At 41.2% G+C, this 20,122-nt stretch overlaps 2 protein-coding genes across 2 annotated transcripts; both read left to right on the top strand.

The window, feature by feature from the left end:
• Positions 1–16,261: 16,261 nt before the first annotated feature.
• On the top strand, positions 16,262–16,762 carry LOC145009461 (uncharacterized). The gene has a single exon (XM_078968152.1). The coding sequence runs from the start codon at positions 16,262–16,264 to the stop codon at positions 16,760–16,762; it is 501 nt and encodes a 166-aa protein (XP_078824278.1).
• Positions 16,763–18,662: 1,900 nt separating this feature from the next.
• LOC145009460 (uncharacterized) lies at positions 18,663–19,127 on the top strand. The gene has a single exon (XM_078968151.1). It carries the CDS (start codon positions 18,663–18,665, stop codon positions 19,125–19,127), a length of 465 nt encoding a protein of 154 aa, XP_078824277.1.
• Positions 19,128–20,122: the final 995 nt, after the last annotated feature.

Below are 20,122 nucleotides of genomic sequence, written 5' to 3'. Positions count from 1 at the left end.
AATGAAAAAAGTTCAAGAATTACAAGACTAATATTTATATTTTATATATTATATAACATTCTAACCTTAAAACTAAAGTAAAGTATTTAATTAACATATCTTATATGCTTTCCCTTTCTCCCACCTCATATTCAAGAATTTTAAAATTAATATTTATTATTTGAATTAATTTAACGTTCGAACATATATAGTTGTATTATTATTTGTCTATTTTATTATGAGATCACCTTAGTTATGATATTTTAATATATAAATTTCTTTAAAATTAGTTTTCTTTAGACTTTATCCTAGTGGAGTCCTTCCGCCATTGTCGAGTACTTGCTACTCTCAGTTGACCGATTGAGTAGCACCCAATGAGTTTTGCAACATGGATTGAAACAATGTAATTTAATAGTTGTATGGAATTAAGTTCTTTGTTACGCAACATGGATTGAAACAATGTAATTTAATAGTTGTATGGAATTAAGTTCTTTGTTACGACTAGTAAAGAGTGATATATGGTTTATAAATGTTTTAATATATGCAATTCTAACCCTAAACCTAACGTAAAGTATTGAATTAGCGTATCATATATCCTTTCCCTTTCTCTCATCTCATTTCAAGAATTAATCTCTATTATTTGAACTAGTTTAACATTGTATATTATTATTATTATTATTATTTGTCTATTTTTTGTGAATTTAAGCACTTTAATTATGATATTTTAATATATAAAATTTCTCAAAAATTAGTTTTCTTAATAATTTATCATAGTCGAGTACTTCGTGCCCATGTTGAGTACACGTTACTCTGGACGACCGGTTTATTAGAACCCAATAAATTTTGCAACATTGATTGAAACAATGTCATTTAATAGTTGTATGTAATTAAGTTTTATGTTACAACTAGTAAACAATGGTATAAGTTGGGGCTAGCCACTCGACTAACAATTTGTTCAAGAAGGTATTTCTATAAAGAAGGTTATCGGCTTAATCTCCGAGATATAGTAACTTTCCGTTCTAAAAAAATAAAAATGGTATTTGTTGTATAGATGTTTTAGTATATAATGTTCTAATCCTAAAACTAAAGTAAAGTATGGAATTAACATATCATGTTTCCCCTTTCTCTCACCTCATCTTCAAAAAATTTAAAATTAATGTTTCTTCTTTGAATTAATATAACAATCGAACATGTATATTATTATTATTATTTTTCAATTTTGTTATGAACTAGATCACGTTAATTATGATACTTTAATATATAATAATTCTTCAAAAATTATTTTCTTTACAATTTACCCAAGTCAAGTACTTCGTGTCCACGATGAGTAGTTATTACTCACAGTCGACTGATTTAGTAGCAACCTAATGAGTTTTGGAACATTGATTGAAGCAATATCATTTAATAATCGAATGAAACTAAGTTTTTTTTTATGAGAATATATAACATTCTAAGGCTAGATTATAATGTGGATGAACATCTATTGTGCGGACGTTTGCACAATGTTATTTTATGAGAATGACTAATAGAATATGTTGTTTACTATTGTGAATACATTAAACTTTACACAAATATCGTCATTATGATGCATTCTTAGTAATTCTTACTCATTTTTGTTTTCACATATCGTTTGTAACGACCCGACTCTGGTATGTTGCTTTTATATTATTTATTTTAGAAGTTTGCAGAGGGACTCGACGAGTCAATAGCCCGACTCGCCGAGTAGAGTCATGAACTTGAGCAGCGTATAGATCGGCGACTCGGCGAGTCCATATTCGGGACTCGGCGAGTCGGCCTGCCAGGTAGAAACCCTAAATCCCTGGGTTTGCACCCTATTTAGACCATCTTATGAGCCCCCAAACTCGTCTCCTTCACCCTCAAAGCATTATTTAGCAAACCCTAACCATTCCATTGAGTATTTGAGCATTTCTTGAGTAAATCTTGAAGTTTTGAAGAGAAGAAGGAGGTAAGATCCAAAGGAGAAGAAGAAGATCCAAGTTCTTGCACCCATTTCAAAGTTTATTGAGGTAATAATCGGATTCCTCCTGTTTTTATGATTGATTCTCCTTTATAAGCATATTTTGCCCATTTTATCCATTCCTTAGCTTGTTCATAGTAGAGAAATCATATTAGATTGATTAGCTTTCGGATCTAGCCATGTTTCAGTTCCAAAAACGTAGATTTATCAACATTATGGAGCCATTTTGCATGATAGCCCTAGATCTACTCTTCCAAGTGCCTTTTTAGCCTTTATATCCTTTTGTATGCATATATACACGTAAAGTTGGGAACTTTACGTGGTAAACCAGCCTTAGGAACTCAGATCTATATATTGTATGCAGTGGTTTTGAGCAGAATCGAGTTTTTAGTAATTGCATGCATGTGACTCGGCGAGTCATTCTTCGGACTCGGCGAGTCGAGTCGCGAGTCCCCGATCCTTCCCCTTTGAGTGATTCCGAGTGGGGACCAGTGAGTAGTAGAATGGACTCAGTGAGTCGGAGGTTAGACTCAGTAATGGAGGGACTTGACGAGTTGTTCGTACAACTCGGCGAGTCTAAGACAATCTTCATAGATTCAAGAACAACTTGTCGAGTTGTTCATACAACTCGGCGAGTCGGATGCAGATAGTCTGAGTTTTAGAATCAAATGGGAACTCGTCGAGTTTATGCCATACTCGACGAGTAGCAGCGAGCAGGGTTGAGAAATGAGAGTAGAGACTCGGCGAGTTGGTGGCCCAACTCGGCGAGTCAGGTCAACTGTAAGTTGACTTTGACCAGAAGAGTTAACCTTGACAAGGAGGGTTGACTTTAGCCAGGGGTAAAAGAGTCATTTTACCCCAATGTAGTTATTAGTATTTTGATTGAGTGTATTTGTGGAATTGTAGTCGGAGAGATACCGGAGCAGCATCAGATAGCTTCCAGAGCGATACACTCAGCAGCCAGATCACGAGGTGAGTTTCCTTCCAGTAGGAATGGGTCTAAGGCCACAATGCTGACCCGTTTAACTAGTAGTAGTTTCCGGACTTAGGTCCGATGCAGATTCTAGTATGTTTGATGCCTTCGTGGCTCAGACAGGATTTATGTGTTATGTGTTCCGGGTTACAGCCCGATGCAGTATGCAGTTTATGTGTTCATGCTAGTTGATATGTTTATGCTACGCTATGTTCAGTAGTTCCGGACTTCTGTCCGATGCAGTTAGTTCCGGACTTCAGTCCGATGCAGTTAGTTCCGGATTTCGATCCGATGGAGGAGGCAAGGCCTCAGTAGTTCCGGACTTCGGTCCGATGCAGAGGGCAAGACCTTGGTTAGTTCCGGACTGCGGTCCGATGCAGTTTCCGAACTTCGGTCCGATGCAGTGGGCAAGGCCCAGTATATGTTTATATGTATTGTATGGTATGTGGTAGTTTGGGGGAGCTCACTAAGCTTCGTGCTTACAGTTTCAGTTTTGGTTTCAGGTACTTCCGCAAGCAAAGGGAAGAGCTCGGGTTGATGGCATCGCATACACCACAGTTTCAGTTGTCCTGGGAGATGTTTTAGTTTTTCATAAATGTGATTTGATACAGTTTGACACAGTCTACATAACACTTTGCTATTGTTTTGAGATATTGACGTATGAGTTTTATTTTATGATATTATCTTAGTATTTTTAGTAATTGTTAAACAAAATTTTTTGGGTCTTATTTTGGGGATGTTTCAAGTTGGTATCAGAGCCTTGGTTTGAGGGATTCAGATACACTTTCGGGTGTGTCTTAACTCAAACTAAGGAAACGATAATGATTTTCAAAAGAAAAACGTTTTGAAAATGATTTTTGGAAAAAGAACTTAAAAAGAAGAAGAGTTTTTATAAAAGGAAAATGGTGTAGCGTATGCGATCAACCGAGCTCAAGTAAGTACTCCCAAATTACCCATACAAGTTATGTTATGATTACCAGTTGTAATTTCAGTAGAACAGCATGCTAGAATAGGACTAAGGATCTAGGAGGATGAGTAGACAATAGTAGGATAGCCTGTTAGGGTTATGCCTGACAGTATGAGCTTAGCATTGTATGCTAGTACAGTATCTTGTTATGAGAATAGAATTGCTTGAATAGTATTCCTGTATCCGAATGCTGTTTGCTTTGTGCTTTGTGGGATTCTGAGTAACGGGAGTTAGCCATTAGGTGAATACGTCACATCACATGTAATCGTGGTTGGATAATCTCAGAGTGTTGGATTTGGCCCTATTACGCAGCTCTTGTTTGAGTCTAACCGTTGTAGGGACGAGTCTTTTACTCGAAGGATAATCTGAGCCTCATTACATGTGATGGTGTTCAGGTAATGACTAATTAGCATTACAAGGAGGCCTTCAGCAGCTGAGGATTGTTTTGAATGGAGTTAGAGATTTCCTCTAGAGCAAGCCTAGGATAAGAGTAGCGGAGATCAATAGTAGTAGAAGTGACTTGGTGGAGTCAAGGCAGTTCTTGAGGAAAGTACGGATAGATGTGGAAGGTAGTATGGGCCCGTACTACTGAAAGTAGAGGATCCGTACTTGAATCAAGGAAGGCTGAGACAAGATCAGGAAACTAGTATTGGTATCAGTGATCCCTTGAGATATTTCAGTTTTCTGATGTTGCTATGATTTGTTTCAGAATGGTAGTTTTGCGTTCGAGGCCAGCAGTCGGTAGTTTAGGTGCCGGAGGGGGATCAGGATCAGGCCCGGAGGCCGGCCAGTTAGATTAGCAAACCAGAGAGTTTCTTTCTTATGAGGTTACTCGTATCATACTGGAGCAGACTCGTGTGATCTTCGGTTCGATCAAGGAGGGTATTCTAGAGCTGATGGATAAGAGATTGGGCACCTTCCGTGCTGAGGTGGCGCCCATGATGGGGTCGCGCACACTTACGTTCAGGGAGTTCAGGGCATGTGGAGCTCCAGATTACCACGGGGTGCGGGACCCCATAGCGAGTACTAGGTGGTTGGCAGATGTGGAAACGCTTTACGCACGAGCAGGTGTCCCGAGGGGGACAAGGTTAGATTGGCATCCTGTCTTCTGAAGGACAGAGCACGGGATTGGTGGGAGGAGGTCGGACATACCATTGGAGATGGTGCATCGTTAGATGCCATGACCTGGGCTGATTTCTCCACCAGGTTCAGGGCGGAGTTTGCACCGGTTATCGAGGTGCAGCAGTTAGCCCGGAAGTTTCAAAACCTCACCCAGACTACGGAGACCGTGGCGGAGATCACCGCCAAGTTCAGGGAGAGGGCTCTTCTCGTTCCTCAGTTTGCAGCCGATGAGGAAATGAAGAAGGCCTGTTATCATGAGATGATGTGGAGCGATATCCGCAAGTTTGTGAGCTGGTACAACTGTAAAACGCTGAATGACATGATTGCTAGGGCTCGGGAGAGGGAGATTGACCTTGAGATGGAGAAGAAGAGGAACCGGAGGCGGTTTCGGGTTCAGGCAGTTCGGGAAAAAAGCCCAAGGTTTCAAATCACAGATCTAGGAGCCAGCAGAGCCACAATCGATGTGGCAAGTGTGGGAGATTGCACGACGGGGTGTGCAAGGCAGGGAGTTCTGGCTGCTACAAGTGCAGTCAGACTGGGCATTTGAGCAGGGATTGTACGGCTCCTGCTACCGCTATTGCAGCAACAGATCTGATTTGCTTTCAGTGCAATCAGAGGGGACATAAAAAGTCCCAATTTCCAAGTTTAGCTGCAGCAGGGAAGGTGGTTGCACCTGCCCCTGCTACTTTGAGGATTACAGATGGCCGGCAGGGCCAAGCAGAGGCACCAGTGGCAAAGAGTAGAGCTTTTCAGATGACAGCAGAGGAGGCGCGAACGACTCTTGATGTGGTGATCGGTATGTATCTTCCCTTTATCTCTATATTATTATTGATTATTGCTTATGGTTATATGTTTTGTATAGGGTCGTTCTCTGTAAACGGCATTTCTGCTACAATATTATTTGATTCGGGGGCTACCAGATCGTTTGTATCGCTAGCGCTTAGCAAGAGATTTAGTAGAGGTCCAGGGGAGCTGGATTGTCCACTAGAGGTCGAGATAGCAGATGACAGGACCGTGAGGGTCGCCAGAGTGCATAGAGGATGTTCTCTTCAGTTGTTCGACGAGCAGTTCTCGGTGGATTTGGTCCCTATTCCCCTGCGAGGGAATAAGGTTATAGTAGGCATGGACTGGTTGAGTCCAAACGGGGCAATGATTGATTGCGAGTTACAGCTAGTGAGGGTTCGCACTCCCAGTGGGGGAGAGTTAGTGATTCAGGGCGTGAGGCCACAACGTGGACCATCTTTTTGTTTAGCCGCGAGGGCGAGGCGCTATTTTCAGCAGGGTTGCGCCGATTATGTAGCTTATGTCTTGGATGCCCGGGAAAAGGGCAAGGCGACGGTTGACGATGTTCCGGTAGTGCGAGACTTTCCGAATGTATTCCCGGAGGATTTACCGGGAATACCTCCTGAGAGACAGGTCGATTTCGGGATCAACCTAATTCCTGGTGCAGCTCCGATAGCCAAGGCACCGTACCGGTTAGCTCCCCTTGAGATGCAGGAGTTGTCTACGCAGCTACAGGAGTTGCTAGACAAGGGTTTTATTCGGCCGAGTAGTTCACCTTGGGGAGCGCCGATCCTGTTTGTGAAGAAGAAGGATGGGTCATACCGTATGTGCATTAACTACCGGGAGTTGAATAAGGTAACGCTGAAGAACCGTTACCCCCTCCCGAGGATAGATGATTTGTTTGATCAGCTTCAGGGGCGTCTTGGTTCTCCAAGATCGATTTACGCTCCGGATATCACTAGATGCGAGTTAGAGGCAAAGATGTGCAAAAGACTGCTTTCAGGACCCGATATGGTCATTATGAGTTTGTGGTGATGCCTTTTGGGCTCACTAATGCTCCAGCCGCATTCATGGATCTCATGAATCACGTATGCAGACCGATGCTGGATCGGTCTGTGATAGTATTCATAGATGATATCTTGGTGTATTCCAAGACTCAGGAGCAGCATGAGGAGCACATGAGGGAGGTGCTAGAAGTTTTAAGAAGGGAGAGACTTTTCACAAAGTTCTCCAAGTGCGAGTTCTGGTTGCGTGAGGTGCAGTTCCTTGGTCACCTCATCAACCAGAAGGGTATCTTGGTAGATCCGGCCAAGATAGAGGCCGTGATGCAGTGGGAGGTCCCGAAGTCTCCATTCGAGATTCGGAGCTTCCTAGTTTTGGTAGGGTACTACAGAAGATTCATTTAGGATTTCTCCAAGATAGCAGTACCGCTCACCCGACTGACTAAGAAGTCGGTGGTGTTTCGTTGGGGGCCTGAGCAGCAGGCGGCATTTGAGACCCTCAGGCAGAGGTTATGCGAGGCTCCGAACCTTTCCCTGCCAGAAAGAATAGAGGATTTTGTAGTCTACTGTGATGCCTCAATCACAGGTATGGGAGCGGTATTGATGCAGCGGGGGCATGTGATAGCTTATGCCTCGAGACAGTTGAAGCCTCACGAGGCTAACTATCCTACCCATGATTTAGAGTTGGGGGCAGTGGTGTTTGCCCTTAAGATTTGGAGATATTACCTTTATGGGGTCCGTTGTACCATCTATGCGGATCACAAGAGTTTGAGATACCTTATGGATCAGCCGAGTCTAAACATGAGGCAGAGGAGATGGTTGGATGTGCTGACGGATTATGATTGTGAAATCCTTTACCATCCAGGGAAGGCCAACGTAGTGGCCGACGCCTTGAGCCGAAAGGTGACAGCAGCCCCTATCAGAGACTTATGTGTGAGGATGACAGTGATTACTCCGTTGTTGGAACGGATCAAGGAGGCTCAGGTTGAGGGCCTCAAGGAGGAGAGGTAGAAGTGTGAGAGGATAGTGGGCCGAGTAGCTTCGTTTGATTATGATAGTCGGGGGTTGTTGACCCTTCATGGGAGGGTGTGGGTACTGTACGGGGGCGGAGTACGGCAGGTGTTGATGGACGAGGCTCATAAGTCTCGATTTTCCATCCACCCAGGGGCGACGAAGCTGTATAGAGATCTTCGACCCAATTATTGGTGGCCCTGCATGAAGCGGGATGTTGCTTGGTATGTAGAGAGGTGCCTGACCTGCAGAAAGGTCAAGGTAGAACACCAGAGGCCTCACGGCAAGATGCAGCCATTAGACATTCCCGTGTGGAAATGGGAGGACATCACCATGGACTTTATCACCAAGCTTCCCAGGACCGCACGTGGGGTAGATTCGATTTGGGTGGTAGTGGATCGGTTGACGAAGAGTGCTCATTTCATACCATTCCAAGAGAGCGTATCGGCGGAAAAGTTAGCCGATATCTATGTGCGGGAGATAGTTGCACGTCATGGAGTGCCGGTATCGGTGGTGTCAGATCGAGACGTCCGTTTTACATCCAGATTCTGGAAGCAGTTTCATGATGAGATGGGTATTCGTCTCCATTTCAGCACCGCTTTCCACCCTCATACGGACGGGCAGAGTGAGAGGACGCTTCAGACTCTTGAGGACATGCTCCGGGCATGTGTCCTAGACTTCGGTGGCAGTTGGGATACGTCTCTTCCGTTAGTGGAATTTTCGTATAACAAGAGTTATCATGCGAGCATTGATCGACCTCCCTTTGAGATGCTTTGTGGGAGGAAGTGCACGACCCCGATTTGTTGGGGCGAGGTTGGTCCGCGAGTCATTGGGAGCACGGAGGTGGTGCTTAAGACGACCGAGTTGATTCAGCAGGTTCGTAGTAGACTACAGACCACGCAGAGTCGGCAGAAGAGCTACGCCGACAGGAGGCGTTCATACTTGGAGTTCCGGGTAGGCGATATGGTCCTTCTGAAGGTCTCACCTTGGAAGGGTGTCATCAGGTTTCGGAAGAGGGGCAAGCTGGGACCCAGGTTCATTGGTCCTTTCAGGGTTTTGGCCCGGGTGGGTCGGGTGGCTTATCGGTTGGATCTTCCGGCAGAGCTTAGCTAGATCCACAACACTTTCCATGTGTCTCAGTTGAGGAAATGTTTGGTGGATGAGTCAGCAGTTGTTCCCTTAGAAGATATTCAGGTTGATAGCAGCTTGAATTATATTGAGAGGCCGGTCGCGATTCTGGACCGGAAGATAAAGACCTTGAGGAACAAGGTAATTCAGCTAGTGAAGGTGCAGTAGGAGCACCGGAAGGGGTCTGAGTGGACGTGGGAGGCTGAAGATGAGATGAAAGAGCACTACCTAGAGTTATTTGCAGATTCAGCCGTAGCAGACTTTGAGGATGAAGTTTGAGTCAAGTGGGGGAGAATTGTAACGACCCGTCTCTGGTATGTTGCTTTTATATAATTTATTTTAGAAGTTTGCAGAGGGACTCGACGAGTCTATGGCCCGACTAGTCGAGTAGAGTCGTGATCTTGAGCAGCGTATAGATTGGCAACTCGGCGAGTCCATATTCGGGACTCGGCGAGTCGGCCTGCCAGGTAGAAACCCTAAATCCCTGGGTTTGCACCCTATTTAGACCATCTTATGAGCCCCCAAACTCGTCTCCTTCACCCTCAAAGCATTATTTAGCAAACCCTAACCATTCCATTGAGTATTTGAGCATTTCTTGTGTAAATCTTGAAGTTTTGAAGAGAAGAAGGAGGTTAGATCCAAAGGAGAAGAAGAAGATCCAAGTTCTTGCACCCATTTCAAAGTGTATTGAGGTAATAATCGGATTCCTCCTGTTTTTATGATTGATTCTCCTTTATAAGCATATTTTGCCCATTTTATCCATTCCTTAGCTTGTTCATAGTAGATAAATCATATTAGATTGATTAGTTTTCGGATCTAGCCATGTTTCAGTTCCAAAAACGTAGATCTATAAACTTTATGGAGCCATTTTGCATGATAGCCCTAGATCTACTCTTCCAAGTGCCTGTTTAGCCTTTATATCCTTTTTGTATGCATATGTACACGTAAAGTTGGGAACTTTACGTGGTAAACCAGCCTTAGGAACTCAGATCTATATATTGTATGCAGTGGTTTTGAGCAGAATCGAGTTTTTAGTAATTGCATGCATGTGACTCGGCGAGTCGTTCTTTGGACTCGGCGAGTCGAGTCACGAGTCCCCGATCCTTCCCCTTTGAGTGATTCCGAGTGGGGACCAGTGAGTAGTAGAATGGGCTCAGTGAGTCGGAGGTTAGACTCAGTAATGGAGGGACTCAACGAGTTGTTCGTACAACTCGGCGAGTCTAAGTCAATCTTCATAGATTCAAGAACAACTCGTCGAGTTGTTCATACAACTCGGCGAGTCGGATACAGATAGTCTGAGTTTTAGAATCAAATGGGAACTCGTCGAGTTTATGCCATACTCGACGAGTAGCAGCAAGCAGGGTTGAGAAATGAGAGTAGGGACTCGGCGAGTTGGCGGCCCAACTCGGCGAGTCAGGTCAACTGTAAGTTGACTTTGACCAGAAGAGTTGACCTTGACAAGGAGAGTTGACTTTAGCCAGGGATAAAAGAGTTATTTTACCCCAATGCAGTTATTAGTATTTTGATTGAGTGTATTTGTGGAATTGTAGCCGGGGAGATACCGGAGCAGCAGCAGATAGCTTCCAGAGCCAGATCACGAGGTGAGTTTCCTTCCAGTAGGAACGGGTCTAAGGCCACAATGCCGACCCGTTTAACTAGTAGGAGTTTCCGGACTTAGGTCCGATGCAGATTCTAGTATGTTTGATGCCTTCGTGGCTCAGACAGGATTTATGTGTTATGTGTTCCGGGTTACAGCTCGATGCAGTATGCAGTTTATGTGTTCATGCTAGTTGATATGTTTATGGTATGCTATGTTCAGTAGTTCCGGACTTCTGTCCGATGCAGTTAGTTCTGGACTTCGGTCCGATGTAGTTAGTTCCGGATTTCGGTCCGATGCAGGAGGCAAGGCCTCAGTAGTTCCGGACTTTGGTCCGATGCAGAGGGCAAGAGCCTGGTTAGTTCCGGACTTCGGTCCGATGTAGTGGGCAAGGCCCAGTATATGTTTATATGTATTGTATGGTATGTGGTAGTTTGGGGGAGCTCACTAAGCTTCGTGCTTACAGTTTCAGTTTTGGTTTCAGGTACTTCCGCAAGCAAAGGGAAGAGCTCGGGTTGATGGCATCGCATACACCACAATTTCAGTTGTCCTGGGAGATGTTTTAGTTTTTCATAAATGTGATTTGATACAGTTTGACACAGTCTACATAACATTTTGCTATTGTTTTGAGATATTGACATATGAGTTTTATTTTATGATATTATCTTAGTATTTTTAGTAATTGTTAAACAAAAATTTTTGGGTCTTATTTTGGGGATGTTTCATCGTTTTTCACTCATTTTCGTTCTTATAGAATACGACTCAATAAACATTCTGACAACATTTTAACAGAATGAAAATCATAAAAAAATCTATAATAACCTTATACACGATTTAATTAGTGAGAATGTGCGATAATGACAACAGTTATATAAGATTGAACGTATTCACATTAACAAATAACATATTTTCTTTGTGATTCTCACAGAATAGCACTGTCCGCACAATAAATACTCATCAACATTTGAACCTAGCCACTCGACTAACAAGGTGTTTAAGAAGGTGTTTCTAAGAAGAAGGTTATCGGCTTCATCTCATAGATATAGAAGCTTGTCATTCTAAAAAAAATAAAAATTATATTTTTTGTATAGATGTTTTAGTATATAATATTCTAATCTTAAAACATCTTAAAACTAAAGTAAAATATTGAATTAACATATCATTTATGATTCCCCCTTTTCTCACCTCATCTTGAAAAAATTTAAAATTAATGTTTTTTCTTTGATTTAGTTTGACATCGAACACGTATATTATTATTATTATTTATTAATTTTGTTATGAACTTGATCACCTTATCTATGATATTTTAATATATAAAATTTTTCCAAAAATTATTTTCTTTACAATTCACCTAAGTCAAGTAGTTCTTGTCCACGTTGAGTACTCGTTACTCTCAGTCGATCGATTTAGTAGGAACCTAATGAGTTTTTGAACATTGATTGAAACATTGTCATTTAATAATCGAATGAAATTAAGTTTTTTTATTATAACTTGTAAACAATGATATTTGTTGTATAGATGTTTTAATATATAATATTCTAGGGCTAGGTTATAATGTGGATGAACATCTATTGTACGGACGTGTGGACAATACTATTCTATGAGAATGACTAACAAAATATGTTGTTTACTATGGTGAATACATTCAACATTATACAACTATCGTTATTATGAGGCATTCTTACTAATTTTATTCATTTTTGTTTTCAAGCATCGTTTTCACTCATTTTCATTCTTATGGAATTAAGATTCAATAAGCATATTGACAGAATGTGAATCATTAAAAAATCTATAATAACCTTATACACGATTTAATTAGTGAGAATGCGCGATAATGACAACAATTATATAAGATTAAACTTATTCAGATTAGCAAATAACATATTTTCTTTGTCATTCTCACAGAATAACATTGTCCGCACAATAAATATCCATCTACATTTGAAGCTAGCCCTAACATTCTAACCCTAAAACTAAAGTAAAGTATTAATTAACATATCACATATGCTTTCTCCTTCTCTCAACTCATCTTCAAGAATTTCAAAATTATTGTTTATTATTTGAACTAATTTAACATTCAAACATGTATATACTATATTATTATCTGTCTATTTTGTTATGAACTTGATCACCTTAATTATGATATTTTAATATATTAAATTTCTGCAAAATTAGTTTTCTTTATATTTTACTGTAGTCGAGTATTTCCCACCCATGTCTAGTACTCGTTACTCTTAGTTGACCGATTTAGTAGCACATAATGAGTTTTACAACATTTATTGAAACAATGTCATTTAATCGTTGTATGAATTTAAGTTTTTTATGCTACAAATGTTTCGGACGTGTATTACCCAGGCAGAAAGGGGAAAAACGGACAATTCTATCTTTTCATCAGGTTTCTAGATGTGGAGGATAAACTTGCTTTAGAAAATAAGATTGATGGTGTAACACACAGAGGGAGAAGACTCACGATCAATCTCGAAAAGCATCGTCGAGGGACTATGGCCTCGAAAAACAGTAAGGGAATTTATGGGACTTAATATGTAAGGGAATTTCCACGGACTGGGTTAAAAAGGTAATTATCGGATTAAATTGAAGAAGATTTTCAAATCCAGGGTAAAAGGGTAAATATTAGATTAAATATGAAGAAATCTTATGGGGAGGGACCAATTCTGCCATTATGGAAACTTGGTTATGGAGTCGGGTATATAAGTGTAAGGAACCCTAACCCTAAAGAAAAGATTCAGCCGTCACCCTCCTTATGCATTCCTTGCCGGCCGCCACTCCCATTTCTTTACCTCCAGTCGCAGCCACCTCCCGTTCCCATCCTCCCTTCGCCACAGCAACCCAATCGTTGCTAGGTGCCGCCACATCGCTCTTGCTGGAAGCGAATGAGAAGCCGGAAAGTCGCTGAGAGAGGCCGAGATCGTCGCAGTCGCCGCCCATGGCCGCCGGATCCTTCTATCGCTACTCCTTCGTCACCGAGGAACCACGACATTGCTGCTGTTGGGTTTTAGTCAGAGGCAAGGCGCATTTTGCTGTCATCGTTCGTTGCTGTCGTTCGCAAATCACTACACCCCGCCGATGCCTGCATAAGCCACCTGCCACCGTGAAATGGTGGCTGGGTTGGTGGTCTCGTGAAGCTGTGTGTGTGTTGCGATGTTGTGCACGAGTATTGGGATGGTTTAGAGCTACATAAACGTTTTCTGGTCGGAGATCCGAAGAAAACCCCACCGCCACCACCATGAGGTGGTGGCTGCCACTCGCTACCGCCACCTGCCGCCTCAAGGTGGTTGCATGTGTCTATTTTATTTGTCGTGTGTAATTTCTGCGATGTAAGGTTGGGTTTGTGTGGCTAGAAAACCAAGAAGGCCATCACCACCACCGTGAGGTGGTGGCTACCACCATTCGCCGCTGCCGGCCACCATAGGGTGGTTGTGCATGTTTAATTAGTGTAGTGTGTGTGTTTATTTGTGGGTTCATTGTAAATTGTAAAGCAATTGGAAAATGAAAGGAAAAATCAAACCACCACCATAGGGTGGTGGCTGCCGCCTTCCGCCGCCACCGGCCGCCGTGTCGGGTGGCGGTGTGCCTTGTCTCGATTGTGTTGATTCGTTTGGGGTGCTTGAAACCCTAGTGGGCCTTGTAAGCCCTAATGGGCCCAATAAAGCTTAATGGACCCTAATTGACCCAAATAAAACCCTAATGGGCTTAATGATATTCTAGTGGGCTTAATAGGCCCAATAAAGCCCTAATGGACCTAAAAGCCCAACAAATTGATAAATGGACTAATATTTGGGTTGGGAAAACCATAATGCAAATAAAACCCTAATTTGTGGAAATTGCTTGGGGCACACGAGAATTAATTATTAAATCTTAAATAATTATTAATCATTGGCAAACTAGCGTAAGGCATAATGGACTTAATGGATTAAGTTCTTAATGGGTTAAGAAAGAAACACTAAACCTTAATCATCATTGCATGTGAAAACTCTAATTTGGGATTATGGGCTTGGACTTATCGAGGCCCATATTTGGGCCATTGGAATGGAATTGTGTGATTAAGCCCAATCACATCATATGACTTATTTAGAAGAATGATGGACTTAATGGATTAAGTCCTTAAAGAAATAATTCCTTAATGGGTTAAGTAGGAAACTTAACCCTAATCGACATTTTATGTGAAACCCTAACTTCACTTGGGTTTATTGTTGGGCCTTTCTATTGGGCCTTGATGATTGGATTATTAATGGGCCATCCAAGAATAATTATATGGACTAAAATAATTTAATGGGCCTTGGGTAAGTCCCATATAAGAGGTTGGGCCTAATTTTCCAAATTGGGCCATAGATGGACTATAGTTGGGCCTTAATGATTGTATAATGTTGGGCCTTAGAATAAGACCACATATAGGCTTGGGCCCAATTTGGAAAATTGGGCCATATGCTAGGCTTTGATTCCTAGTTCGCTTTGGGCCTATGGATCGGGCCTTGGACTTATATAAGCCAAGCCTGGGGTAATGTAGTAATTATCCAAGTATGAATTTATGGTTATGTGTTGGGACCCAATTATTAATTGGGTGTTATTTTGGTGTTGACAGTTCGGGAATCTGTCCTCCAGCAGCTGGGGTTGAGTCTGCGGGACTTCAGCAGTGTGGGGTTGTGTCTACGGGACTTCATCAGTATGAGGTGAGTTTCCTTCCAGTAGTAACGGGTCTAAGGCACCAAGGCCGGCGCGTATAGACGAGACGTTAGTATTAGAGTGTGGGCCGAGCCCGTATCTCTTAGTTGAGTTGATTATGATATATGCCAGTATAATAGAATTATTTACACTTGTTGTCTGTGCGATACTTGTATGATATGAGTTGGCGGTTGAGTGTGGGCAAGGCCCGTATCTCTCCGAGAGTGGAGTGTGGGCTAGGCCCGTATCTCCCAGATAGCAAAGTATGGGCAGGGCCTGTATCTTCACGAGTGTGGGCGAGGCCCGCACCTCCCAGAAAGCGAAGTGTGGGCGGGGCCCGTATCTTCACGAGTGTGGGCGAGGCCCGTATCTCCCAGAAAGCGAAGTGTGGGCGGGGCCCGTATCTTCACGAGTGTGGGCGTGGCCCGTATCTATTAATTGAATATTGTTTGTTATATGCTTGCATGGTATGAGGTATTATGGGGGAACTCACTAAGCTTTGTGCTTACGGTTTACAGTTTTGGTTTCAGGTACTCGTTTTCAAAGGAAAGGAGCCGGCTTGATCGCAGCGCATCACACTATGGTTTTCCGCACATGAGATCCTTGGGATTACACTATGATATTATTTTATGATAATATGTTTGATTATTTCTACTTTGGTTTTGACATGACATGATATTATAGATGTTTTATTACAATGTTGGTTTTATCATGACGTATTTAAAAATGAAATTTTTGGCCTGTATTTTTGGGATGTTACAGTTATAAAAAATAGGTACTTACTAATCACAATTGGCCAATGGAAGGGCACACAAGGAAAAACTATTTTTGCCAACGTTTATGGGCCTCACTCTAATCCAGAAAAAAGAAGACTTTGGGAGAATATAAGCAGGCTAAAAATGATAAACATGGAACTTGGATAATATTTGGAGACTTCAACGTGGTGAGGTACCCGGAGGAACGAATAAACTCGCAATTCTGTCAATCCAGTGCTAGAAGCTTCAATCAATTTATTCTCGAAGCAGACCTCCATGAAGTCAAGATGGGTGGTCACAGATTTACTTATTTTAGTCGACATGAGTTAAAATTAAGCAAATTAGATAGATTTCTAGTTTGCTCAAACTTCACTGATAAATTCCCCAATACATGTGTCACTGCCCTGCCAAAAGAGTTATCTGATCACTGCCCATTACTGCTTTCCACTGATCTCGCTGATTTTGGGCCCAGGCCATTCCGATTATTTAATGGTTGGATGCAAAGAGCAGATTTCAATTCGGTCGTAGACAATGCTTTGCAATGTTTCAGGGGATATGGTACTCCTGATTTATATTTGGCTGCCAAACTCAAACATCTCAAAGAATGCTTGAAGAAATGGAGACTCACCTCATTGTCAAAAGAAAAAATAGAGTTAGATCAGATTAAAAAGCTTGTTGACTCGTTGGACATGGCAGCTGAATCAAGAACCTTGACGTTTGTAGAGACGAATCAACGCAAGGACGGGAACCAAAAAATTATTGAGTTGGAGAAATGGGGCAGCCCTTGATCTCAAAAAAAAATCATGTGTTCGATGGACAGTTGATGGGGATGAGAATACCCGATTCTTTCACGATCACGTGAAAAATAAGAACAGGAAAAATACCATATATTACCTAACAATCAACGGTGCTTGGTCGACAGATGTGAAGGAAATCAGGGATGAAGCATTTAGATTCTATGAACAAAAATTCAAGGAACGTTGGCCCGAAAGACCTAAACTAATCAGTCTCAGTTTATGACCCTTTCTGAAGAGGATAGTGGGAACCTGGAGAAACCTTTCACACTTGAAGAGATCAAGGCAGCCATATGGGCTTATGGAAATGAAAAAGCCCCAGGTCCGGATGGTTTTACTTTCAAGTTCATCAAAAATCAGTGGGAAAGGCTTAAAGATGATATCTTCGCTTTTGTCAAATATTTTGAACACAGTGGCAAATTATCAAGAGGGTGTAACTCCTCATTTATAACACTGGCGGCTAAGATCAAAGATCCTTTATCCCTAGGGGACTTTCATCCTATAAGCCTCATTGGATGTCTTTATAAGATCATTGCCAAGGTATTAACCTGTAGACTCAAGAAGGTGGTGGGACTCACTGTAGATGAAGTTCAATCTGCGTATGTAGACGGAAGAAGCATTCTTGATGGTCCTCTGATTGTAAATGAAATTTGCTCCTGGTCAAAGAAGATATTACTCTTCAAGGTTGACTTTGATAAGGCGTTTGACTCCGTTTACTGGAGTTTTCTTGACTCAAATATGAAGCAAATGGGGTATGGTATGAAATGGTGTAATTGGATTCGTGGCTGCCTGAATTCATCCAGGTCATCGTTTCTTGTAAATGGCTCTTCCACAAAGGAATTCTCACTTGAGAAAGGGGTAAGGCAGGGAGATCCCCTATCCTCATTTCTGTTTATAATTGCTATGGAGGGTCTCAATATAGCAATGAAAGCTGCCTGCAACAAAGGGATATTCCAAGGTCTTAAAATCCTAAAGTCAAATAAAACGATCTCACATCTGTTTTACGCAGACGATGCCCTCTTCATAGGGGAATGGAATGAAAACAACATCAAAAACTTGGCACGGATACTTCGTTGTTTCCATATCTCATCGGGACTTAAAGTGAATTTCCATAAATCGAGGGTGTTTGGGGTTGGCTCAGAGCTACGTGAGATATCTCGAATGGCAGACCCACTTGGATGTTAGCCTGCATCTCTCCCGTTTACGTACCTTAGAGTTCCGGTAGGCGCCAACATGAACCTTCAGAAAAATTGGCCACCCGTAATTGACAGGTTTAACGGAAAATTAACATCCTGGAAGGCAAAATTACTGTCGTTTGGTGGAAGGTTAACTTTAACCAAATCAGTACTTGGGAGCTTCCCTACTTATTTTTTCTCCCTCTTCATGGCACTAATGGGTGTCATTAATTCACTTGAACGAATGCGTATGAAATTCTTGTGGGGAGAAATGGGAAACAACAAAAAGATAAATTGGGTGGCATGGGAGAAAATTATTCAACATAAAGAAGTAGGAGGACTCGGACTTGGCTCTCTTCGGGCCTTTAACATAGCTCTTATTGCGAAATGGTGGTGGTGATTTAGAGTAGATTGAAACACACTATGGAGACAGGTCATCAAAGGAATTCACAAAACAAACTCAAAGGAAGACTCACGCCTAGCCAACCGATCGATTACCGGAGTATGGAAGAATATTGCGTCGGTTGATAAAGAACTAGAAAAGGTAGGCGTATCCATGGAGATTATAATGAAGAAAAAGGTAAACAAGGGTGATAAGACATTATTTTGGATAAATATATGGGCAGGTAACGAAACACTAAAGGAAAAAGTTCCCGAATCTATATGAATTGGAAAGGAAAAAAAGATGTTCTGTGGAGGATAGAGCGAAGATTACTGGAATGGAATGGAATTGGAAAAATAGCCCAAACATCACTGACCTTGCAGCTCTCTACTCTTCCCTCGGACAATTCCAACCATCAACAGCTGAAGATAAATGGAGTTGTGAATTATCAAGCGACGGCATTAATCATGTTGATATGGTCAGACATTTGATTGATTGGCCTACAAATCTGGTACCTCAAGTTAAAGTGGAATGGTTGAAAGAAATTCCTATTAAGGTTCTCTGCTTTATATGGAGAGTAAATTTAGGAAGGATACCGGAAACCACTGAACTAACCAAGAGAGACATAACCGTAGAATCAACACAATGTGGGTATTACAAGGCAATGGATGAAAGCCCAAACCATATCCTGCTTAACTGCAGCTTTGCAAAAACTGTTTGGGAATGGGTCTGGAAGTGGTGCAACATGCCTCAAGTTCAACTTAACACAGTGGGAGAGCTGATCGAATATGCAGCAAAATAGGGCACATGTAAGAAGAAGAGGAAGGTCATAATCGGCATATGCTACGGTACAATTTGGGGGATTTGGAAGGCTAGGAATGAAAGGATATTCAAAAGACTTATCACTAACCCCACACGAGTAGCTAATAACATCCAAATGATGGTATACACTTGGATGAAATATAGGAGCTCGGCAATAGTTCATGACTGGGCCACTTGGTGCTCATGTCCTTTTATTTAACTTTTCTAATTGTTGCGCAATTTGATACAAGAATTATGTAAACAAAAATGTACCGCTCCTTCTAGCTCCTTGCTAGTTGGGACTTTCTTTATTTTATTATAATATATTTGCCGGTTCCAAAAAAAAAAAAAAAAAAAAAAAAAAAAAAAAAAAAAAAAAAAAAAAAAAAAAGAGGTATTTATTGTATATAAATAAAGTAAAATATTAAATTAACATATCATATATGTTTTCCCCTTCTGCCTTCTCCCTCCTCATCTTCAAGATTTTAAAATTAATGTTTGTTATTTGAACTAGTTTACCGTTTCAACATGTATATTATTATTATTATTATTATGTGTTTATTTTGTTATGAACTTGATGATCTTAATTATGATATTTTAATATATAAAATTTCTCCAAAATTAGTTTCTTTATAATTTACCTTAGTTGAGTACTTTCTGTTCATGTCGAATACTCTTATTCCCAGCCGACCGATTTAGTGCATCCAACGAGTTTTGCTACCTATATTTAAACAATGTCATTTAACGATTGTATGGAATTAAGTTATTTATTTATTTATTTTATAGCTAGTAAATAGTGGTATTTGTTGTATAGATGTTTCAATTTAGTGGTCATATAAATTTTTTAAAAACAAATTTAATTATGCTAGAAAGTTTTCCTGTTTAAATCATTGAACTTCTGATTTTGTTATAACAAAAAATTTTCGTAGAATATAAAATTCTATAAAAGAAAATACAATAATTTTTAATTTGCCTAATTTAATCATATGAACTTTT

The sequence above is a fragment of the Lactuca saligna genome, chromosome 8 (assembly GCF_052625555.1).
Source record: "Lactuca saligna cultivar CGN05327 chromosome 8, ASM5262555v1, whole genome shotgun sequence".
Taxonomy (NCBI): Eukaryota; Viridiplantae; Streptophyta; class Magnoliopsida; order Asterales; family Asteraceae; genus Lactuca; species Lactuca saligna.
Note: the sequence above shows the minus strand (reverse complement) of the source record. Positions and strands in the feature narration are given on the sequence as shown.

Excerpts from the sequence above, each read along its gene's own strand:
- LOC145009461 (XM_078968152.1), top strand. The coding sequence starts at position 16,262 with ATGGGTGGTCACAGATTTACTTATTTTAGTCGACATGAGTTAAAATTA.
- LOC145009460 (XM_078968151.1), top strand. The coding sequence starts at position 18,663 with ATGGAATGGAATTGGAAAAATAGCCCAAACATCACTGACCTTGCAGCT.